The following is a 24,691-nucleotide window of genomic DNA, read 5'->3' as shown; positions in this document are numbered from 1 at the left end:
GACTTAACCCATGAGGATCTCAGGGCCTGGAGAGGTAAACTCACTGGCCCACAGTCGCCCTGCCACAAAGCAGGACGGGAGGGTTTCTCTTGCCTCCAGGTGGTTTAGTAGCTACTCAACACCGCCAAGTGTCTCCGGGTGTCATTTAATTACAGAATTTTTCTCTATTTCACCAGTGTGTTAATACTGAATTCTCAGCTCTTTTGATTCTTTAACTTTTGGCATTCATGTGCACGGACGGACTCCCTGTTAGAGCTTTCATTGCATATATGTCTACTTTATGGCTGCTGGGGCATAAAGCCTTGGCTACCTAAAGTCTGTGCCAGTGAATGCCTTCACTTTGCACCTGGCTCCTGGCTCTAAGACAGGCAGTCTCAACTGACATTCAGTTTACCTCCTAGATATTGAGCCCCAGAAAAGAATCCCATTTTTCCTCCTTTTCTGTAAAGAATATTTATTCACAGTATCAAGTTCTCTCTAAATGTTGAAAGAATAGAAATGGACATAGCATGGAGAGAGAACATTGTGTGTGTGTGTGTGTGTGAGTGTGAGAGATATGTTCTAGGCAACTGTCTTGAACTTGGCATCCTTTATTCTGTTGACTCCTTGACAATCCTGGGGCATGTTTTATAATCCCCATTTTTATAGGTGGGGAAACTGGGCATAGAAAGAGTAACATGCCCAATGCTCTGTATACAGTGGCAAAGCCAAGAATGTGAGGTGTCTCTGACACCAGAGCCCATCCTGTGCAGAAAATAAACATGTAATCCAGTAATTTCAAGTGTGGTAAGAGCCACAGTAGTGCCTGTGCAAGGGCTTATGGGAGCCGGGCCTCGAGCTGGTGGAGTGAACATTGCTGATTGAGAATTGGGGGAGTTGAATTCAGCTGGGCCCAAAGAATCAGTTAAGAACAGAGGTCACACATTTTCTGTCGTGGGCCATGTAGGGAGTCTTTCGGACTTTGTGAGCCAGAAGGTCTCTGTTGCAGTCACTAGTCACTCTGTCTTTGAGGCACAAAGTCAACCAGATAATATGTACATGAATGAAGTGACTATGTTGCAATAAAACTTTATGAAAACATGCAGTGGGACAGATGCAGTCCACAGGCCGCACTTTGCTGATGCCTGATCACAGGCAGGGGAGTGAGAATAGAAATTCTAGATGCCTCTGCAGTGAGCTTTGAAGGGGAGGGCGCCTGGGGATTGGGAGCAGCAGGGCAGGCAACACAAAATCTGTTTCTGGGCCCGGATTTTCAACCTGCCAGAAGTCTTGACGGGAAGCTGTTAGAATGCCAGGCAGCTCACTGCCCCTCACTTCCAGAGGGTGCTCTGGTTTCAAATCCTACGCAGAGATGAGGCCTGAGGTACAGTGTGACTCCTGCAGCCTCAGAGGACCCCCAAGCTCAAATCTTGGAGGTCCACAGAGTGGAAGTGAAAGACCTATTCACTGCACATGACAGAGCATTCGGTCCTGTGTACGAATGGGCAGAGTCTGGGTGGTCCTCTGTGATGGCTAATGGCTCCATCTCATTACATACCTTTTCTACAGGTGGCCTCAGCTTGAGCCCCTGGGATGCAGCCTGCATCCGGGACATGGTGGGGAAGGCCGCTAAGGATAGGGTTCTGTAGCTTTGGCTTAGTTTGGGTTGGCGGGGACCAGCCACGGCAGGGAAGGTCCAGAGTGGACAGTGTCCAGGGCAGAAGGACAAGTCTCTGTGGCAGTTCCTCAGTGTGACTTAACTGTCTGTCATATGTGAGCTATAAAAATCCTCTGACCCAAGAAGGGGGAAACCCTGGGGATAAACGGAAGCGAAGAGGAGGAGGTCCGGTTTGTATGCTTGTCACGGTGAGTGCCGTCTGCCTTTGCAGCCTCATTGCCGTGCAGGGAAGAACAACAGAGTTGGAGAGGGACTTTGGGAGACAGAGCAAACAGCCTGTTTTCAACATCCTTTGGGCTACATTCACAGTGTGGCCCCAGACCAGCACTGTGTGTCATTGTATCATGTAGGAACTTGTTAGAAACGCGGAATCTGGGGCCTCACCCCAGACCTGCTGAGTCAGAATCTGCATTTTAACAAGATCCCCAGGGTATTCACACACACTGGAACATTTGAAAAGCTCTGCTATGGGCAACTTCATTAAAAACACACTAGACAATTCCCTGTTCTAGTTGAGCTTGTAGGATAGAAACCAGAATCTTAACAAGGTCCCTTTTGTTCAGAAGACGCTCCTCAAAATCACCGTGTTGAGGCCGCCCCTTCTGCACCGGGAGGGGCCTTCACCGCTTGGGCAGTTTACTGTTGAAAATGAGTACTTTTTAAAAGGCCAATCAGTGCCATACCAAAAGGGTGGGGTACAGTGAGGAGGAATATTTTACCACTGGTATTGTTAAGAATTGCTTGCATGTGGTGATAATAAAAAGCAGACCGGTTTTTAGTTGGGTTTATTATTTTTAAATTCACGACAGGCACTGTACTCCCTGACTGCCGATACCGGGCACACTGCCCCACCCTCCAGCCCTTGGTATGCCACTGAGACGGACAGACAGACAGCTGTGGGGAGCGAAGGGTTCTGGAGGTGGGGAAGGTGGAAAGTATGTGGCTGGTTCTGCAGACATCAGGGTTAATGGCTTCATTCTACCGAGTGTCCACAGACTGCAAAGAGAAACTCGCTGGGTCTCCAATAGCAAATGAGCCAAGAACATAAACAGACAATTCACTAAAGAGGAGATGCATCTAATAAGCAAATATCTGCGAAAATATTTTGCTTCATGCATAATTTAAAAAACATGTAACGCTCTACCTACCAGATTAACAAAATGAAAAATTTTAAGGCCAGTAGCCAGTGTGGAGGGCATACTGTATCTGGCACATTGGTATGTTGTTGTTAATGGCATTGTGCGTTGATGATTCCCATTTGGGAAGCGATTTGGCAATGTGTATCACAAGCCGGTAAAATATTCATACCCTTTGACTCAGTAATCCCATTTCTTGGAATGTATCCTTAGGAAATAATCCAAAATATGGGAAAAGCCATATGTACAAGGATGTTCAGGGTTGTCATTTAAAACAACAGAAACTTTGCGAGTAACTAGATATCCAGTGCTTGGTGAATGGGTCCACGTGGTTATGACATGTTGAGCACGTAGAATAACGAAGCCATTGGTAATTACAGAAATGCAGAATCTAGAGCAACTTGAAAAAGCACTGTTCGAGGACCTGGGCTCTCCTTTCTCCACCAGTCACACACTGCCATGGTTTGAGATCAATTCTAGGGCGTAACTGCAGAATCAAGGGCTCTAAGTGTTTCAGCCGCCAGGAGATAATGGTGCAGTTAAGCGGCAGTGATTACGACCCAGGATGGCTCCTGGGGATTGATGGAGTCCCGAAAGAGTTTACAGCTTTGGGCCCAGCTGAAAGCCATTAACCTTAGCAGGTCGTCAATCTGCATTAAAGGCCACAGGTTTTGTTCCCAGGTTTTCCAGATTAGTAGCTCATTTAAAAAATCTCTGTGGAAGAAAAAAAGTGTGGGTATGACATTTATTCTGCCTCATATTTATAATTATACACAGTGCCACAGCAATCTCGGTTTTAATGTTTGTGGTTTTTACTCTGAGCTATTCAGAGGTTCCGTGATGCGGCATCCTTTGCGATTTTGCTGAAGCACAGGGTTGAATGTGAAGCATGTGGAAGCAGCTGCCTTAGCTAAGCCAGCACCTGCTCACCTTGCCAGCATGTGCCGGGCACCTCCACGAGTTGTCTCACGTAACTCCCGCAGCGATGCCGGGAGGTGGGTGCTGTCACCCCCATGTCAGAGGCCAGGAACTGAGGCCGGGAGAGGTCGTTCAGGGCGTCGCCAGTGGAGCCCTGCTTCAAGGGGCTGAGTCCGTTTTCTTGACTGTAACATAGAGACGATAATCCCTGCTGACCTCACAGGTACTCTGAGGGACAACAGAGACTCCGACCAGCGCAGCAGACTTTCACACACATACATGCCACGAACACGCCGTGTATTAGTTTCTCAGCATAGAATGACTTTTGTGCCTAATTGGTACTGTCCACTGAATTAAACTGAAAAGGAGGAAGCTAAAAAACTAAATCACAAGGAAGAGAAGATTGTTGGGAATGGTGTGAAAGCAAACCTAGATTTTGAAAATTGCTTTCAGGGAAGGTAGGATTCATCTGTGTTTGAATGCTGATAGGGTGCCATCAGGGGAAATGAGTTTTCATTGATTTTAACTATGTTGGCGTTTCTTAAGGAAAGACAGTGAAGAGACCTTTTGTGCCCTTCTAAAGTCTAACTTTGTCCTCTAAATGTGTGTTCTGATGGTGCCGGCCATCTGTGGTCCCAACGTGACTAAAGGCTCAGACCTGCACACACAGTCATGTTGGAACGTCACTTGTGTGCTGAGAGGCACGGCCCGTGGGGCGATCCCACAGCAAAGGCTGGGAAGAGAGGACGCGCCTTGGACGGCCGCAGCGTCTGCCTCCTGACCCCCTCTTGAGCCCAGCTTCCATGCAGCTCACTCATCAAGAGAAAGTACAAACTTGAACAACTCACTTGCGCACTTTGGGGCTGCTGTTCACACGGGTGTGTTTTGATCACTGTCACTATTCTAGGCAGGAAGGCAGTGTTTCACATGCACTCATCTGTGTGGGCGGCATTTGGGGTTTGGCTCATTTCTGCATATCTTGTGTGCAAAGGAGGGTTTTTTAGTAAACAGTTCCATTACTTAGCTGTTCTTGTAACTCTAAAAAACCCAACTGAACTATAATTAAACTTTGACTCGGTGACTGGGCAAATAGGGCTATGATTCTTTTGTTTTGTTTTTTTCCTCTCTCTTTGACCCATAGCTGACGTATCTAACATAATAGAATTTTCAGAGAAAAAGGAAATAAGTACTGAAATAAGAACTAAAAATATATTTTTATAAGCCTTGTGAAAAATAAAGTTTTGGCTTCTGGAAAATGAGTATCAGAGACCCACACTTGTTGTTACCTTGGGTTTATTTCTAAATGCTGCTTTTATTTTTTCTTCCCAAGTAAAATTGTTACCTTACTAATGCAGAGGGTTTTCCTTTTTTTTTTTTTTTTTAATGACTAATCGTAAGAACCAGGCATAGAGTGGGTACTTAGTGGGTGCTTGTCGACATGGTTGCATGTGTGTGCACGTGTGTTTTTCTCATTTTCAGTGCCTGATGACTTTTTTGTGTATAACAGGTGTTTGAGATGGATATCTCTAAGCAGTTACAAGCCTATGAAGTCGAGTACCATGTGCTTCAAGAAGAACTTATCGATTCCTCTCCTCTCAGTGACAACCAAAGAATGGACAAATTAGAGAAGACCAACAGCAGCTTGCGCAAACAGAACCTTGACCTACTGGAGCAACTGCAGGTGAGCACGTGTATAAAGCAGCTTCCCGAGCCTGGAAAGCACGGTAGATCATTAGCGCACCAAAGCACCAGCCGGCTGGGTTTTCCCACGACCACAGGACCTCTCTCCCTCCCCTGGTCTGTTTATAGTTGGGATCAAAGGTACCCCAGGAGAATTGGGCCTTTTTATTAGGAAGCAGACAGATTATCCTGTGCTGGGGTCAGATAGTCCTGGAACTTTCTGAGAGGCTGTCTCTGCACTTGATCCTTTTAGGAGAGAGGGACAGCGACGACCTTGGGTCCAGGATGCCGAGGGACTCTTCGCTGAATGCCAGCAATTGTGCCTCGAGTAATAACCAGAGAAAGGCTTGGGCTTCTGTGAGTGAAGCCAGCTAGGTCGTGGAGAGCAGTAACGCAGAAATCTACCTACAAAATAAACCAGAGCATGTGGTCATGATTTGGGAGTCCGTACTTCAAGTATTGGATTAATGAAGGACACTGTTCTTCCCTCTAGAAGCTTCCATTTTAGCATGGATAAATGTGCATGAGGACATACGGCGGAAAGGCAAACAGACGATGTGTACAGAAGGGTGAAATGGGCCAGGCCAGGGGTTGCAGTCCAGAAAGCCAGCTCTTGCTAGGTCCAGTGTTGTCCCTGCCCAGACTGCCACAAGGCATGCACTGCTGACCTGCTGTGTCCCGATTCCCTCATCTGTACGACATAGACGGAATCGCTAACTGCTTAGCACAGCCCCTTTACCAATCAAATGGGACAAGGTAACCACACGGTGTACTTCTTTAGAGCCATAAATGGGTGGTAATGCTGTTAATACTAAGGAATTGTTTGGGGGGAGGGGTATTTTAAAATTTTTTTGAGCTGTTGGAAAGGCAAATACATATTTTTCCCCAAAGTGTGTACCTTATGGTGTTCCTGGGCTGTCCTTATAATAAGCTTTCCATCCTGACCTAAGCCTCTTATTTTTCTCCATAGAAAGTTGCCGCTTTGCAGACACAGGCTTGGCAGTGATATGAGAAAGGCCAGCGTTTGAGAGCTTAATAAATCAACCCTTGTCCAAAATGCATTCCTCCCAGCAGGGATTTACCCCAGGAGACCCCGGTGGCTATTTACTGTAGAGGAACAAAGAAAAATGCTTTAGGGAAACCAGTCCTAACTACCAGGCACATTCTGAAATTTGGCTGCTTTTTCTCCCCCTAAGACTGAGATGTCCTAACCAAAAATGTGCTTGCATACAGTGTCTCCAGGGTGTCTCAGCTGTAACCTGACGGGAGGCTCCAGGGGATAAAGAGCCTTATCTGGCCTGTAATGGTCTGCAGCTGAAGTGGTGATTTTAAGTGACTTCCAAACAAACAGTATGTCTCTGAAATAGAACCTGCTGGAATGTTTCTGACAAAGCTCAGATTTGCATTTGAAGCATTCGGCTCCTTAAGATAGGCAGTACGGAAATAAAAAGATTCAGTTTATTGGGCTAATGCCCATGTGATCTTTTTTGTGGTGAAGGGTGCACGTAATTTCACCTTGCCTCTGTGATACTATACCCCTTTCGTGACAAGAGGAAGCTGTGAAAAGTTGTTGAGATCTCTAAATTCCTCAAGAAAGGCATCAGGCTGTCATGCCTGACACCCTCCTTGGAATGGTCTTTCTTTGAGCAAGTGGCTCTGCACTTCTGGGGGTATCATTCAAGACTGCAGAGGTGCCCGCCCCCCAGCATTTGGGGTCCTTGCCTTGCTGGCGTGCCAGGGGCCACCAAGGTTCAGAAGACGCTGCTATCCAAGAGTTGGGGCAGGGATTGCGGTGTTTGGGGGTGCTTGAAGATCGTTTTCCCGTTGCCATGTGTGAGTCACGTGGGTTTACTGTCGTGCAGCCAGACTACACATACTCTGTAAGACTCGCACCTCCTTTCCTTTTTTTTTTTTTTAAACAGTTTTCAGAGTCCAAGCATAGGTGTGGATAGGTGTTCAGTATAATAGTTTTTGACCATAAATCTTTGGGGTTTTTTGCCAGAGTATCAAAATTGACCTGTTTTCTAGCTTTGCTCTGTTCATATAGTTTCCAGACATACCAAGGTCCCATTTATTTTCTTGGTAAACATTTGATGTTATCTAGCTGCTGGAGAGCAAGGTGTCCAACCCGCTTTGTCCAGCAGCACATACAAGACGATTGCGTTAATATACAAATGGTGCCAGATGATAATGGATGCACGTTTGTTACACTAGGCCGCTATGAGTCATCGAGTGCCAGTGAACTAGGTGCTGTGGGAGGCCAGACCCATGTGCAGGAAGAGACGTGCTTCCTTCCATGAAAGTGCTTCAGTCTCACTGAGGAGACCGACATTCACGTAGAACGTAAAGGGTCAGGCAGAACCGCTCACCGCTAACTGGGTGGCACACTTGGGAATGCCGTGGGCCTGAAGAACAAGGTGGACCTGTCCCAGGCCTTGACTTTGGGTGGGAATGTGAGGATCGCAGAGTACTCCTTGCAGGTGTGCACTGAGCGTGAGCACCTGCCCAGTAAGCAGACAGACTTAGGCTCTCAGTCCTTTCTCCTTTCTACTTTGAGTGTTTCAGCGGCACAGCCAGAGCTAGACTTTGAGTCGTGAGTTGTCTGTCTGGCACAAGTGTTGTCTTGTTCAAAAACCTGTTTCCCTTGTTTTGAAAATGAGAGAAAAAAAAATACATGTGCCATTTTCCCCACCCAAAATAAACGGGAGCGTGTGCGGGGCTGGGCTGAGAGCAGCAGCTTAGGGACCTCGTGACCTGAGCACGGCAGGATGTAGCTGTGAGCTGAGGGGTGGGCCGGGAAGGCCTCGGGGACGGCAGCAGGTGAAGGCCGGACTTCCTGTGGTTTTCTCAGGAAGCCCCTCAGCTTCACTGGAGACCCCTCAGTGCCGGAGAAGCCGGCTCTGCTGGATTGGGAAGAGGAGGGACAGTAGTTAGAAGCACCTGGGAAGTTCTGCCTCGCTGACACTGGGTGCCAGGTGCTGAGGATGCAGACTGGGTGCGACTGAGGACACCGCTGATCTTGGTGGTGCTGTGACCGGTCAGTGAGACCTTGTAACAGATGCTCGGACCTTCTGAGCGCTCCGCACATGTTCTGGGGGAAGTGCCCGTGTTCCTGGATGTGCTGGTGTCTGGTTCCTGTCAGGAAGACAGAGAGGGTTTTGGATTCGAGGACTGGTGCTGCTGGGGCCTTCACATGGAAACCGTTTGATCATCAGGGTGAAATCGGTCTACGTATGAGTATGTGTATCCGTACAAATAGGCCAGGCCGTGCTGCAGTAATAAAGAAAGCTCGACATCTCAGTGGCTTGGCACAGCAGGAGTCTTTTTGTCCCCGAAACTCCACCTCTTGTTCACGAAGCGTTCTTTGCCCATATCAAACCGTCTTCCCTATCGTCAGTGATGGGGATCAGGCTCCCTTTGCGCCGTGAAGCCACCGTCTCAGAGTCACCACAGCAGGGGAAGAAAATGCTGGGGAGGCTCGCAGAGTGGCCCAGGCTTCCTGCAAGGGGACCTGGGAAATGTAGTTTTCCTGTGTGCCCAGAAGAACTGATGACAAACACATAGACTTATCTCTGTCCAAATAGGCCTCTGAGGTGTCCCCAAGGCCAGACAGCAGAGCATTTGGTGGATCCCCTCATGTTATCACTGGACAGTCCACATTCTGTTCTTCTGTTCCCCAGGTGGCAAACAGTAGGATCCAGAGCCTGGAGGCCACCGTTGAGAAGCTTCTGAGCAGCGAAAGCAAGCTGAAGCAGGCCACCCTCGCCCTGGAGCTGGAGCGGGCCGCCCTGCTGCAGGTGGTGGGGGAGCTTCGGAGGCAGACGGCGGCAGAGCCGAGTGGCCCGGAGCCCGACCTCGCACGGCCCGGGCCCACCGGGGACTGACCGCACAGGAGACGGCTCCCGAGGAGACACTGTGGCCCTGCCCCAACACTGTCCAGGCCTTAACTGAGAGGGACAGAAGATGCTGGAGGGAGAGAACGAGGCACGACGCGTGCTTCTCAGGGAGGAGACTGGCTTGCCAGCCTGCAGACTGGCCTGAACTAAAACTTGCAAGTCATGGGGATGGATGTCCCGGTGTTTCTGTTGTCGTTTAGGTTGAATTTCGTCCTTCTCCAGTCCTGATTACTGTACCCGGTAGGTTTAGATGGCATGGACGTGAATAAATGCACCTTTCTGTTTCTGTGTTGTTTCCTCTTTCAGTATCACTGTGTTTGCAGAGAGCATTTAGTGCTGTGAAGTTCACGAGCCGGAAGGAAGGGCTGGAGAGGAGTCCTCTGACACAGATGTGGGCCCGTCGCTCTTCCACAGCAGGTTCGTGGGCCTGCAGCCTCCACGTCACCGGTGGGCTGTGTGGCTCGCCCTTGTCTGTCCTGGCTATGGAAGCCCCAGATAACCATTAGGACATCTTGAATTTATCACTGTCCTTGGTATTTAATGAAGTTTGCCTTTTAAAAAAATTAGTTTTCACTTTTTGCTTCATTCTTAAGTATCAAGTCACTATAGATAAATGTTTTATGGGCAGATCACCAGTTTTTAGGCTCAAACCAAGTGTTACTAGCGAGCGGCCTGCATTTGTAGACTCTGAGATGTTTATTTCTTTGCGGGTTTTCATCGCCATTTATAGCCATGTATTTATTTTTGCTGTTGTATGATACAGTGCAGCTGTGTGTCCCTCTGAGTCTCCACCCTTGGGAATCGTATACCCTGCAGGAGTAGCTGGGCACGTTGGGATTTTCATGGGTGCCAGAGATTCTGGGACTTTCAAAAAAGCAATCAGCCCAAAATTGTAATCAAATACATGGCAGCTAAGAGAAGTTTTCCAGAGGTAGGAGGTGTGTTTTTTTAATTTTTTTTTTTTAATGTTTTCATTTATTTTTGAGACAGAGCATGAGCAGGGGAGGGGCAGAGAGAGAGGGAGACACAGAATCCGAAACAGGCTCCAGGCTCTGAGCTGTCAGCACAGAGCCCAACGTGGGGCTCGAACACACAAACCATGAGATCATGGCCTGAGCCGAAGTCGGACGCTTAACCGACTGAGCCACCCAGGCACCCCAGGGGTGTGTTTTGAATGTAACTCACAGTCCCTTCCCTCGGGATGATGAGGGCCCTGTGCCTTCAACAAGCAGAGACCGCTCACGGTTGGCGTGGCTTCATCTGGTCACCGTGCGAGGCCTCTTCACAAGCGCTCTCAGAACGGGCTGTCAGGTGAGAGAGGAGCTCTGTGGGCACATATCCCTTTGTGAGGGCAGGGTCACTCTGGTCTTTGGCATCGTAGCCCTTCTACCCCTTCTAGTCCACAGATGCTTCTAGTGACTCTCTCAGTGGTAGGCATCTCTTTAAGCCTGAGGTGAAAGGAAGGATTTTCATATTGGAGATCATCGTAGATCTCCCCAGACATCTCAAAGGGTGACAAACATGCTGTCCCCAGTGCCTAACAGTTGGCTGACACTGGGGACTGTCCTGTTCCTGTATCAAGGGATAGCAGTTCTCCTCACAAACCAAGATGACCAGTCCAGGAGCCTCTGTCCCAAGTCGTTCCACCAGATAGAACTTCAAGGAGTTAACACTTGATGGCTTCTTTCCACATATTTTATTGTTCAAATATTTAATAATGTTGAATTTTGGACGTCTTATTCCTCAAAAACATGGACTCTGCATTCAATAAAAAACAAGACAACAATAAATCCATGCCCATGCTTTATGGTGTCTGTTTTATTTGTAAACTTTGGATTTTTGCTTTTCAGCCTGGGCGAAAAAATGCCTGCCTGAGCACCAGTGGGTCAAAGTGGGAATGATCACCTAACCGGAAGTGAAATCATTTGAGGTTTTGGTATTGGCCTCTTTTGTTTCCAGTATTGTGAACCAAGTGCTCGTTATATTGTGGCACCTCTACACCAGCGTGAGTAGTAACAGGAATGAGTTGCAGGTGCCAGCCAGTGCTGTTGTGAGATTGCACTGGGCAGACAGAACACAGGCCTGTGGATACAGATTAGACAGTCTCAGCCAGAAACATCCGCAGAGCCAATTCATGTTACCGCGTGAGGATTTGTGGAAGCAAATTCTTAAACCAAGTAAATGTCATGTTCTGTTTTTCCCCCAACACCCAGCTAGATGCTCACATGTGTGTACTTGAAGGTTGTCTTTCTTTTGATGCCATTTATGTTCTCTTGGACTTGGGGCATCGTGAGCCCTCAGAAACACACGATTTATAGAGCACTCAGTCTCGGGTGGCTCTTAGAAGTTACATATGGTTAGAATAACAGCGTCCGTCGTTCGGTTTGGTTGCCCCAAACTCCATGGGCTACAGGATCATTACAGGAATCCCACCAAACACTGCTGTGTGCGGAGCTGGAGAAAAGAAGGTGCAGAGGGAGGTACTTGAATCGGGGGGGTCACCAGTTGGTCCATCTGAGAAAAGCATCACGCACTCGGGTGCCAGACTGGGCCTGGCCAAGGTGGCACACGGGAGCTCTCTGGGGCTCTCTTCTGCCACACGAGGAATGGCTGTATCTGCGGGCAGGTGTCTAGTATGGGCCTGGGGCCACTCTAGGTCAACACCCAAGGTCAACACTTGAGAAGCAGAGGTGGAGCAGAAGACTGCCAGGCACCCCTGTGTCTGTCTGTCACTTTTAACTATGATGTCCTTCAGAGAAAAATGACCCTTGCTTCACTATTGCCTTCCAGATCTCACACGTGCATGCCTTTAAGCCATGTCTGACTTAGAACCACTAGGGAAGGGGGCCCTGGAAAAGGTAGCTCGGGCTTAACCAAGTTGACCTGGTATAAACTGCCACAGTTAATTGTGGAATCCACCTGATTCGAAAGATCGCATGTATGTGTGGGCATTTTACAAAGGCCCTCCATCCAAGTATCTATGATTAGTGATCCATAGAGTTCAGATTCATAAGTTGATTGTGACTGTGGAAGTCACTGGTGGTGTCATCTCGGGAGACTAAAAAGTACAGCAGATCACTGCTGGCATCCGGGACGGCCACCCCCTTCATCTGCTGGCCTCTGTCAAGTGTTACCAAATGGTCCTATGGATTAAGATCCAGAAAGTCTATGTGGTATAAAATAATTTACAGGCCACATTGTCTGCCACTGACACCGCTGTAAAGGTTTGGAATAGCTCAAAATAATCTTGGCCTGAGAAAGCCAGAGGGAATCTTCTACTTCATACTAGAAAACCACTTTTCACCTCATAGAGGAAAAAACTACGTGAGGTGAAGAGAGGTTTTCAAAATCACCTCATTGTCAGCTGCAGGATCAGAATGGATCCCCAGTCTCCTGACTGCTTAATAGTCAACACCTTTAATTCCAGTGGTTTCTGGGAATCGTTTCTGGTGACATCAAGCAAGAGCCGGAGCCACGAAGATCTGCTTCATTTTCTTTTTTTTTTTTTTTTTAATGTTTATTTATTTTTGAGACAGACACAGCATGAGCAGGGAAGGGGCAGAGAGAGAGGGAGACACAGAACCTGAAACAGGCTCCAGGCTCTGAGCTGTCAGCACAGAGCCCGACGTGGGGCTCGAACTCACAAACTGTGAGATCGTGACCTGAGCCGAAGTCGGACGCTTAACCAACTGAGCCACCCAGGCGCCCCAGATCTGCTTCATTTTCACGAGGATGATCTTGTATTAGTTAGGAGCCCAAATCAGGTTCTCTTCTAAGATGCAGGGTCTTCAGGGGGCCTTGATTTTTCATGAGTTAAAACCAAGGGGGTTGGGTGGGGGGAGTTCTCCAGCTCACTCCTGTCTGTGGGCTTGTAGGCTAAGGAATCCTCCTTCACCAGCGTCTAAATTAGGTACGGTGTTTGCTCCCAATAGTCAATTCTTTTTTATGTTCAGACTTTTGAAAACCCTTGCATTGTAACGTTTTCAAAACAACAGAGAATTGCCTTTGGTTTTATAGAAGTGAAACTTACCAGTTATGTAAAGGGTTTCACTGCCATCTTTGGAAAGGATTAGAACAATTAGGGAAATGGAAGAGCTGTGGAACAGCCACAAGGGACTGTTCTTTGGACAATTTGAAATTGGTAACAAAAGATGAATATCCTTGGTCTCCAGACTGCATACTATCTGCCTGTATATCTCTAAACTGAGTAACCAACTATGTTGGTTGCAAACCCTTACTGGGAAAGTTTGAATTTACACCACTATATGCATATTAAAACATTTTGTATGTTAGTAAGTTTTATCATAAAATAGAAATTGTAAATGAGGTGAAACAAACTAGTTTAAAAATATTAATGATTAAGATGTTGATATCCAGTGTTTCTAAGGAAAGCAATGAACACCTGGTCATTTCAAATATGGCTTTAAGATTGTGATTCAGTAATGCAGTAATGTTAGCTTCCAAGTTCAGCCCACTTTGTTGGTTTTATTATTTTTTTTAATGTTTATTTTTGAGAGACAGCACACACAAGCAGGGGAAGGGCAGAGAGAGGGGGAGAGAAGATCTGAAGCAGGCTCTGCACTGAAGCAGAGAGCCCGACACGAGGCTCAAACTCACGAACCGTGAGATCATGACCTGAGCCTAAATTGGACGCTTAACTGACTGAGCCACCTGGGCGCCCCTGATTGTTGGTTTTAATGCAGTGTCGAAGGTGGAAAAAAGATGGCTTCCAAATTCTAAGTGGAGGAAGGGCACTGCTGGTCACATTAAGTCATGATGCTCGTTAATTCACTTTTATTCACCGATTATGCAAAGGTGTTTGTTGAAATCCGGCTAGTAAATTTCCATTCCATCTTCTCTCATGGCGGACTAATGCAAACTAATTGAAACATGTTACAAATTTTATGTTTTTTAACCAAGGACTTTAAAGCACTCAAACTCTTCACTTGGAAAGTTTTGAGCAAGTTATAAAAGCATCTCCAAGACTGTTTGAGCAACGTTTACATGGTTCTTGGCCAAGAGCTGACCTAAGCCCAGCAACACTTCCAAACATCCTTTTCTGAAAGGCCCTTTCCTTGTCTGTAGTCTTGCCTTGGTTCCCCCACTTGGAGCCCTCTGCCCTCAGTAATGGTGCAGAGCAAGGGTGGAGTAGGTTCTGGTGTGCAACTCTGTAGCTAGCTGCCTGCTCTCCTGCCTGCTGCCTGCTGTAGACACATGGTCTCACTGCCCGCCCCTTTCCCGCAGCCCCTCGAGATCCCAGAGGTTCTGGAGGGGAACAGAGAGGAGCTGAATGGCGAGCAATAAAAATAGTGCCAGTGACTCACTGCACTTTATTGCTGCAGTGCCCTTTCCGCAGAACCACCAAGATAGCCTGGACAATCTGACAGGGTGAGGGGGAACAACTTTCTCACAATCTTTCGCCCAGTCGGATTCCTCTGCTTTTCCTCACCCTTGTGGCTATTTCCTTCTGCCACTGTCTTTGTCTTATTCCATATTTAGATCTATGTTGACCAATTTCTGTGTTGACCAACTCTGGGTGTCTTCTTCCCGCTCCCATAGACATCTCTTATTCCTAAAACCCTGTGTTTCTCATTTCTTCCAACTGTTGGAGAAGCTGACTCTGATTACTGTTCAACTCTGGCTTTGGCTCTCAGCACCCTCCAGGATGACATCCTGAGGCGCCATCTTGAGGAATCTGCAGATGATGACGTAGCATATTAGGGAAGTAGAGGCAAGCTTGCTTGAGGTAGGGAGGGTGGGTGGGGGCGTCTGTTTCATGTCATCAAATGTCTGCCCACCTTAGGTCTTCCTGTACTTGCTACCAAGGATATGACATGATCCATTTTCCTTCTTTTGAGGTACATGGCAGTCAACTTTATTGCTAAGTTTCATATGCTCCAATCATCTAAATGGCTTGGTTATTAGAAAGGACAAAATGAACTTTTTCACTCGGGATCCTTCTCTTTTCCCCCATATGCTTCTGTGATCATTCCCAGGATCACTTTCATCTGCTGTCTTCCCACAGTGAAGAGAATTGGACTGGCCTGCCTCTCAGGCCCCACCTCTGCAACTCTGATACCTCCCTTGCTTGCCTACCTTCACTCTTGCCAGCAAATGGTTGTGGTTTCCCCTCCCATGGTCACTCTGATTAAGGTCCTGGGACGACAAGGTAAGTGTCTGCCATCACTGAGCTTTTGTTTAGCTGGGGAGATAGGTAATTAAAATAAACAAAAATCGATTACGGGGTGGCAGCTGCCCACATAGAGTGGTCAGAGTAGGCTCCGCTGAGGAGCTGGTATTCAAGGTGAGATCTGAAGGGTCCGAAAAGGACGGAGCTGAGGAGCAGGTGGGTGAGAGTGTTCTGGGCAGCTTGATGTTAGAAGATGGAAGAGTACTTTCCAAACGATACAGAATTCTCTCCTAACCTTGCATCTTGTACCAAGAGATCTCTTTCTTAAAATCCCAACACATTTTTTTTTTAATTTATTTATTTTGAGAGAGAGTACAAATGTATATGGGTACACCCACATGCATGGGGGAAGGGCAAAGAGAGAGGGAGGAAGAGAGAGAATCCCAAGCAGGCTTCACGCTGTCAGTGCAGAGCCTCATGCAGGGTTTGACTGAACCCACAGACCATGAGGTCATGACCTGAGCAGAAACCAAGTTGGACGCTTAACCAACTGAGCCACCCAGGTGCCCCCCAACACCCTTTGAATGCCAACTCTTTTTCAGATGGCAAGGAAATACCAATATTTTTCAAGATAAAAATCCCATTACTCTGTAGTCCCATAAAGATAAATGATAAAATATTGGTCCCATCCACTGGCTGTTTCAAGTGCCCCAGGGGGATCTGCTATTCTTGACTTTGCATCGAGCTACAAGGAGGAATGAATTGGTGAAATGGCATCGCGATGGACACCTACCTGACAGAGTGACCTCTTTATTTCAGTTCGTGCTCATCTCATTGCAGATCTCACAGCCTGTGGACACGGCCATATCGGCTTCATGCCGGGATGATCAGCAAGGGGAAACTCGTGGGGAGAAGACACTCGTTAGAGTTAGGTGTGATTTCATGGCATGAAAGCCCCAAAGGGAAGGTGAATCAAGAGACTGTGGAACTCTCCAAAGGTAAATCCTGACTGCCCACATCACATTCCGGGGTACTGAGGAAATGTGAGCAAAGAATTGCTCAATCGCAATGTTCTCTTGGAACGAGTGGAGGACGGTGGATGAAGTGCTGGAAACAGGAATGCAGAAATCTTTGCAGAATTCTAAAAGTAGCCATAATACCCCCCCCCTTTTTTTTTTAAGAAGGGAGGAAGCGGATGGTGTAAATTATGGTTTGTTGAGACCTGCGAAGCTCTTGTCTGCCTGAATCATGAGATTATTCTTGCAGACCTTCCTTTAATCCTCAGTGTCTTCTTTCAAGAGCCCCAGGGCTTCTCAGGTTCATCCCCTGAGCACTGTTTGTGTGTAATCCATTGTCAGCTGTGCGACTGAGCATCGCATTGACATTTCCAGCACACTCAAAGCCAAATCGGTGACCCTTCCGTGAGCAAATGTGCAAGCATTTTGTTCTGACCCGTGACTCATTTTGACCCTTTACTCCAGTCTTACTTTACTCCGGTTATTTCATGCTTTCTCATATTGCTAATATCTTTGTAAGTCATTGTAAAGCGTTTGAGGAACAAGATGGAGCCTGGAAAATATAAATAGAAACAACATGTAGCGGTTAAGAGCACAGGCCCCAGAGTCAGCTGGAATCCAACCCCCCTTCCGTATCTGTAAACTAGAAACAATAATAGCTATCTTGTAGGATTATTTGAATATTTATGAAGAATACTGAGCACTGTCACTGAGACAAAGTTAAGCAATACATATGTAGCTATCATTCCGTTACGGTTATATAACTCAATGGATCCAATCCTGCGAGCTTGAAATTGACCCCAGCCAAAATTCCTCATCAGATTGTAAACATATTTAAAAGATGATCTTTAAAATTAGTATGATTCCCTAAGACCATGTCATACTAGGCCAATATAATTGCATGTATTTTTTTAATTGTGATGACTGACTATAAGAGGGAAAGCTGTAGGAAAACATACCTTGATACCAGCAAAGCTTTTAACATCTCACAATAGCTTAAATAAGTTAAAGCTTATTTAACTTATTAAAGCTTTTTTTTTATTTAAACTTTAGTTAAACTTATTATTTAACTTATTAAAGCTTAAATAACTTAAAGTTAAATAACTTAAAGTTACATGGAGGACAGTTCAGTTAGGTTGATTCAACCCATTAGACCAGTAAGACCTCTAGATGGTCGTTCTCAGCCCTGGTTACACTTTGGAGATTTTTTTTTTTCTTTTTTTTTTTTTTTCTTTTTTTCTTTTTTTTCTTTTTCAAGTACCGGTGCCTGTGGGTACTCCAGGTTGACAAACTCAGCCTCTCTGAGGTGGGGCATGGGCATTGTGTTTTGTTTTGTTTTTGCTTTTTAAGCTCCCCTCTGATTTTAAAGTTTAACCAAAATTGAGAACTACTGCTGTGATTATATGACTTGATGGGAGACTAAAAGCCAAGGGTTTAATCACCCTATCTGGATTTTGTCCTTAGCCTGCCCGGTCCACATTTGTCTCAGTGACCTACAGAAGGACCAAGGGGACATAACCTGTCAGATGCATGGATGCCACAAAGCAAATGCAGTGGCTTGACTGCATGAATGACATGACAGACTCTGATTGATGTTGACAAGCTGGACCCATGACCTGATTTGAGCAAAATGCACTTTTAAACGTCAGGTTCTAAGTTCATGTGCAGGGCAGTGGGTCCCAGAGCGTAATCCCCAGACCAATAGCATCGGTGTCATCCGACAACTTGTTAAAAATGTAAATTCTCAGGCTCTACCCCAATCTACTAATTTAGAAACTGTAGAGGGTGGAGCTGGCAGTCTTTTTGGAAATCTTTCTGGGGAATTCTGATGCCTGCTAAAGCTTGAGAACCACTTGTGTTGGGGGAGAAAATCTCAATGGACCAAGTGGGAGACACCTGTGATTGAAACAACGCTGCGAAGAGAGTCTCTTTTTTTCTTAGTGATCTATTATCTCTTTCTTCGTGATCTTTTATTCTCACTTGCCAACTGCCATGAAGACCTCCCATACTTTGTGGCTCATGCCACTTGCTTATCTCTTTGTACCTCATTCATGATATAAACTTGTTCATTGACAATCTAAATAATTCTAGGGACAAATAGAAATGTAGAATATGATGATATATGAGTGTAGAATATGATGATATAATAGCTAAAAGAGAGCAGTCACCATATTGCTGGGCAATATTAGGAGCCCTTTAGGTGAATATTAATTCATTTAATGAGGAAAGACACCATTAGGATTTGATCTATTGCAACCGTAGAACGATGGCCATTTTTGGTGGGTTAGAGTGGAAGGGTGGGCTCAGTTAACTTCCAGGGCTTCTGCTTGGTCTCTAGCTGTGCTATGTGCCTGAGGAGGTTTTGGGTAAATAGTAAAGAAGATTAAGAATGAACGGATCACCAGGATTTAAAATTTAAACCCCTCTCCCTCATTCCTTCCCCATTCTCTGAAAAGGGGCAGGTGAGGGGGAGAAGAAAAATCTGTCTCAACACATTTGAGGGAATAGAAGAAGGCAAAAAAGTAGGGGGTGGGACCCTGCAAGGCAGACAATTGGCCCTGTTCCAGGGAACATGGACAGACATGCACCTCTCCAAGGCCACGTGGGAATGGGGTGGAGAGGGTGAAAACATGTTTCCAGCAGTGGAACCCAAACACGTGCCCCCTCCTCCAGCTCCTGGAGGACTTGCAGGTTGTTCAGCCACAAGGGGTGGTACAGACCACAGACACCCAGACTACCTGTGTGGCTTTTTCTTGAGAGAGAATCGCTTAGAGCCAGCCAAGAGTTGCCTCAAAGAATTGTCATATCTCAAGGCATATTTCTTAACTTAACGTAGAAGGAGCAGGCCCATTCCAGCAAGATGCCTGGAATAAATTTTTCTGTGGCTGTGGCCAGACTTTTAACTGTTTCCTAGATTTGGAGGGCTCCAGGAAGCAGCGTCCCAAAGTGCTCTGGGGCACACACCATTTTGGATTTTGCTCCTCTGGGAGATTAAAACTCGGTTAGCATGTGTTAAGGATGCTAAGTTTTATAGAAGACGTGCTATTGTGATTAATAATAAGAAATACATAGATTTTTTCCTTCATCCGGGTTCCTGGCACAGAACTCCTCAGACCATTGGAACTTCCTGTGTTGGGAGCAATAAAGGTGTCATGTGTTATGTTAATGAGGTGACTTTTGGAAAGCACCTGAGACTGGCTGTTGCCACTGGAGCCAACCATGTGATTAGAGAATTGGAACTTTAGGTCCCACCCCGTGACCTCCTGGGAGGGAAGAGGCCTCCTCCTCAGGTTGGATCAGTCACCAATGGCCAATGATTTCATCAATCATACCTATGAAAAGAAGCCTCTATAAAAACGCTGAAGGACAGGGTTCAGAGAGTTTCTGGGTTGGTGGACACATGGAGATTCTGGAAGAGTGGCATGCCCAGAGAAGATCATGGGAGCTCCACACCCCCTCCCTACACCTTTCCCATCTCTCCCACCTGGCTGATCCTGATTTATATATAGCCTTTTGTAATAAACCAGTAGTAAGCAAACTAAAACTGGTTTCCTAAGTTCTGTGAGTGGCTCTGGCAAATTAACTGACACCAAGGAGGGGGTCATGAGAACTTTGATCTACAGCCAACAGGTCAGAAGCACGGTGACAACCTGAATGTGTGATGGGCATCTGAAGGAGGATGGAGGAGAGGGGGAATGGTCTTGTGGGATCGAGCCCTTAATCTATGGGATCTGACACTATTTCCAGGTCGATAGTTCTAAATCAAGTGAATTGTAGGACACCCAGCTGGCGTCTAAGAATTGAAACCTTGTGTCCATTTTTCCCATACGTGGTCCTTCCACAACATTTCCCCACGTCGTCGCTGTGGTAAAAGCACACAACAGAAACATACAAAATAAAAGCAAAGTCCTCCAAAGTCCCCTCTACGCACGTGCTACAACCTAAGGGTAATCACTCTTACTATTTTATCATTTATTCTTCCAAAAATTAATATGTGTGTCACAGGAAACGTGTATGTGAGTGTTTGTGGAAGCCTTTTAGGTTGTAAAAACCTGAGGGAGAGGGGGGTACGTGCCTCTGTCTTCTAGTGGGTAGAGGACAGAGTCGCTACTAAATGTCCTATAGTATGAAAAACAGCCCTCATGACAAAGAATTATCGACCCAGGGTCAACGCTGCTGATGTTGAGAAACTCTGCTCTAGGGTAGAGTGGTTTTGAAACCTGACTGCATTAGAATCCCCTGGAGGTTTGTTAGAACACAGATTGCTGGGCCCCACCCCCAAAGTTTCTAATTCAGTAGGTCTGGAGTGGGGCCCCACAATTTGCATTTCTATAAGTTTCCAGGGGATGCTGATGTGGCAGGTCTAGGACCACACTTGATGAACCTTGCCCCGGGGACCTTCCGTGTGGGGCCTTCCCCTTGTCCTCATGGACAAGGTGGGCTCACCAGCACCTGCCCTGGGTGCCGCCAGAAGGAAGGGATAAAAGCCCACTCTGTGACTGCCCAACCAAGAAGTAGCAGAAGTAGCAGAAATCATTTCCACTCCCAGCCCGTTGGCGAGAACCCCACAGAGAAGCCACACCCAGTTGCATGAGAGACTGGAAGATGTGAGTTCTAGCACACCGTTCACGAGCCCCGAGAAGACAGCCGGGGGAGTGGGGGGCTAAAAGGAGGGAGAGAGGATGGATGTTGAGGACAGTCTGCTGGAAGGCACGACGCGATCTGCACCCCACCCCAGCTCTCTGTCATCTCCCTTCCCTCCTGTCCCCTCACTTGCTCTTCCCTAGACACACCCAGCTCTCTGCTCTGCGGCCAGCACGCTCCCCGCGTGGCATTTGTGTTCCCTGTTCCCTCTGCCTCGGAAGCTCCTCTCCCAGTCACTTGGCTTGTTCTCTCACTTGGTTCTGGTGCCAGCTCAAATGTTCCTCCTCAGAGTGGCTGGCCCCGGCCACCCCGACGGGTAACCCCCCTCCTCTGCCCCACTTGCCCCTCTGGTCTTTCTCCCCTTACCCCACTTTCCCCTGTCCATGTCGGTGCTGTCAGCAGCATGTTGCATACTTATTTGCTTCTCTCTTTGCCCCTGTCACAGGAAAGCAAGGTTTATGAGGGCAAGGCCTGTCTTCTTCACTTTTATATCCTGGAACAGCTCCTGGCACAGAAGAGGCGCTTAAATCTTTGCTGAACAAGTGAAATCTTCCGTTTTTGATAGGCACTGCCAGATGGCTCTTCAAATAGATTTTTGGGTTTAAGTTCTAAATTCGCGAGTCGGTTCAACCCTCATTAATGTGGAATATTTTCTTTGGGCTTCTTGTGTCCAATGTTTTTGCAAATCATGGCCCTGAAATATTCATCACTGGTTCCTCTGCCTCACTGGGGCGGCCTCATCAACCCAGGTCCTGGAAGCTACATTTCCCAGCTGGGGTGTGAGCCAGAAGAAACAAAGTGGGCTGGCAGTAAATCTTCCTAACTAGGCAACACTATTTCTCAAAGGAACATGTGATAGTCACACCCATTTAATGTAAGAGTCCAATCAAGGGAGAGGCATTGATTCAGCTGATTTAGCCCCCATCAGAAAAATCGTCCCCTATCTAAACTATCTTGATTTACAAGATTCTTAATGGCCCAAAAGTGCTGTATCAGCTTAAGCTGATCTAAGAAAATAAACATTTCATAACTGTGATAATATAAGTGCCTCCAGACACAGAACAGCTCAGCCCCAATGGATGGTTCTTATAAATAAACCAGGCAATAGCACACTACAGAAATAACCAGAATTTCTGTGACTTCATGGGGAGCCAAATGGAAATGCCCTTGCCAAGTGAATGCTAAAGTCATCTCATAGTCAAAATATGGTCAGGCCCTAGATGGGAGCCAGACATTTTGCTCCAACGAGAGCCATTTCTCAAGTGGAAGCTGGTTAACTTGAGCCCTCAAAATAGAATTTTTATGCTTTGAGTTTAGGGAAAGGGGATGTACTACAAGAAAATGAGTTCATCTAAGGGGTCTGGTTAAAACCAGACAGAAACAAGACGCCAGCCGCAGGCCTGGAACCAGCTTTGACGCAGTGGCTTATGTGTTGTAGGCCGACAGCCCATGTGTCTGGATTCACCGTGCCCCGCAGCCCAGCAGGGTCCTGTGTGATTACAAGCAGGCCAGGCCCTGGTCCACGAGACAGAGATTTTCAGCATCGCTGGTTAAAATAAAAACAGCTTCCTGTTGATCAGAAGAGGCCAGTTATCGGAAGAATCTCATTTCCTGAACATTTTAATTTTTGAGATTTTACGGTGATAAGAAGAAAGCAAATTAATTTTCAAGGGTGTGTGCTGTGGCAATTTCTCTGGGAAATTACATTTTCTGGGACAAGGTGTCCATGTGGTCATCTTTGGATGGACATAGAAGTAACCCAGACAAAATCAGGGACACCTCCCTGCCCCCCCACCACCTTTGCCCACTGGCTCGATTCTGGGACAACTGGTGCCTCTGTAAGGGCTGGGCTGCACCGAGGCCAGGTTGGCCAGAAGAGATCATTTGGTTCAGACTGTCCCCATAATCTTCCCTGCAGCATAGATGGTGATTTTTCTTACTCCCCAGATTCCAGATCCTCTCAGTAACTAGCTTGGCAGTCTACATGATGGGCAGTAACAGAGAGGAGTGAATGCGTCAGAAAGCAAGGCCAACCTGAGGCTTGGGAAGGCCCTAGGTGGGTGGGGACCTGTGCAAACCCATGAGTGGTCACCTCTGTGGCTTCAGGACTAGCAGGCACCAGCCACAAAGTCCCATCTTGGTCCCATTCAGAGTCTTCTAGAAGGTTCTAGCATTTTCTGCACAAGGCAAGCACAAGCACCATAATCCTGTGGTTTAATGGGGTGAGCACAGCTGATGCTAGGGCAGCTTCCCCCTCAGGGAGGGCCTTCCTCCATATTCACTGGCAGGATCAGACCTCAGTGAGCTCAGGTGCTCAGAGCACAAAAAAATTATTTTTCATCTAATGTGTTTGGAAACTATTCCTCGTACAGAGGCACACAGAGCCTTCAAAGGCCACAGACCTAACACTGTTTCGGACACTTTGGAAGCCAAAGAAGCTTTTCCAGATTTTGAGGCTGTGTGTAAAGGCTGTCACTCTTCCTACAGCTGGTGGTTCAAAGATTCTCCCCTTTCAATCTTTCCTCTTTCGGTTTCTTCCCTCATCAGATCCCTTTATTCCCCAACTGTGACAGCCTGGTCTCAGCCGAAAGCCTCACTCCAGCTGTGAACTTGGAGGGAGGTGCAGAAACCATGTCCTCTGAAAGCAGAAGTCCCGGGGTCCCATTGCCCTCCAGATCTCTGGGGGGCCAGTGGCTTTTATGTTTTGTTCACAGTGTCCATGACCCATCCCCACCCTGACACTAATACCGACACTGTCAGGGGCTCCAGGAGAAGACAGAAGAGAAGCATGACGCTTGGAGCCTGGACGTCCTGTCTCTGACGCCATCTCTGACTGCCGGCTCTCTTGCCAACCTCCCCACACTGGCATTAACATCCTGTTCTCCTCCAGACGCCATCGAAGACCTGAGCTGGAGACCACGCCAAACAATTCCATGGCAAATCCACTGGCCACGTGTGCAGACTGAGCACTTGAAGTCAATTCCACGGCAAATCCAGCCGGCGCTCTGGGACTGTGCTGTGCGATCCAGGCTCCACTGGCCACGTGTGCAGACTGAGCACTTGAAACGTAGCTACTGTGCATGGAGATAAGTATAAAATACACAGCAGATTTCGGACGCTCAGCATAAAAAGAGAATGTAAAATGTCTCATAATGTTTATATTGATCACATTTTGAAATGATGCTATTTTTTATATACGGGGTTAAATAAAATATATTAAAATGAACTTCATCATTTGTTGCTTTTTACTTTTTTTTAAAGCTTTTTTAAAAAAAAGTTTATTTAGACAGAGAGAGAGAGAGAAAGAGCATGCTCAAGTAGGGGAGGGACAGAGAGGGAGAGAGAGAATCCCAAGCAGGCTCCATGCTGTCAGTGCAGAGCCTGATGTGGGGTTTGATCTCATGAACCGTGAGATCATGACCTGAGCTGAAATGAAGAGTCAGATGCTTAACCAACTGACCCAGAAAGGTGCCTCTCTTTCTTCTTTCTTTCTTTTTCTTTTTCTTTCCTTCTTTCTTTCTTTCTTTTCTTCCTTCCTTTTCTTCTCTTTCTTTTTTCTCTCCTTTCTTTCTTTCTATCATCTTTCTCTCTCTTTTTCTATTGTCTCTCTTTTT

General features: G+C 46.8%; 1 protein-coding gene and 1 long non-coding RNA gene across 8 annotated transcripts in view; both read left to right on the top strand.

Annotated features, from left to right (window-relative positions):
• The window catches only part of TBC1D1 (TBC1 domain family member 1), a 224,712-nt gene extending 215,139 nt beyond the window's left edge, over positions 1-9,573 (top strand). For 6 of the 7 annotated variants that reach the window (XM_045474279.1, XM_045474278.1, XM_045474277.1 and 3 more), the window contains 2 exons: positions 5,219-5,392; positions 9,072-9,573. In XM_045474279.1, the coding sequence (XP_045330235.1) occupies positions 5,219-5,392; positions 9,072-9,275 (378 nt within the window). In that variant the 3' untranslated portion in view covers positions 9,276-9,573. Of the gene's footprint in view, positions 1-5,218; positions 5,393-9,071 lie in introns of those variants that run through there. The other variant, XM_045474283.1, reaches the window with a different exon arrangement.
• Positions 9,574-13,879: 4,306 nt separating this feature from the next.
• On the top strand, positions 13,880-24,016 carry LOC123596074. The gene is made up of 3 exons (XR_006711515.1): positions 13,880-14,675; positions 16,258-16,415; positions 23,792-24,016. It is a non-coding gene; the product is annotated as an uncharacterized LOC123596074 (long non-coding RNA).
• The last annotated feature ends 675 nt before the right edge of the window (positions 24,017-24,691 follow it).

The sequence above is a fragment of the Leopardus geoffroyi genome, chromosome B1, assembly GCF_018350155.1.
Source record: "Leopardus geoffroyi isolate Oge1 chromosome B1, O.geoffroyi_Oge1_pat1.0, whole genome shotgun sequence".
Classification (NCBI taxonomy): Eukaryota; Metazoa; Chordata; class Mammalia; order Carnivora; family Felidae; genus Leopardus; species Leopardus geoffroyi.
The sequence above is the reverse complement of the archived record's forward strand: the minus strand, read 5'-3'. Positions and strand labels throughout refer to the sequence as shown.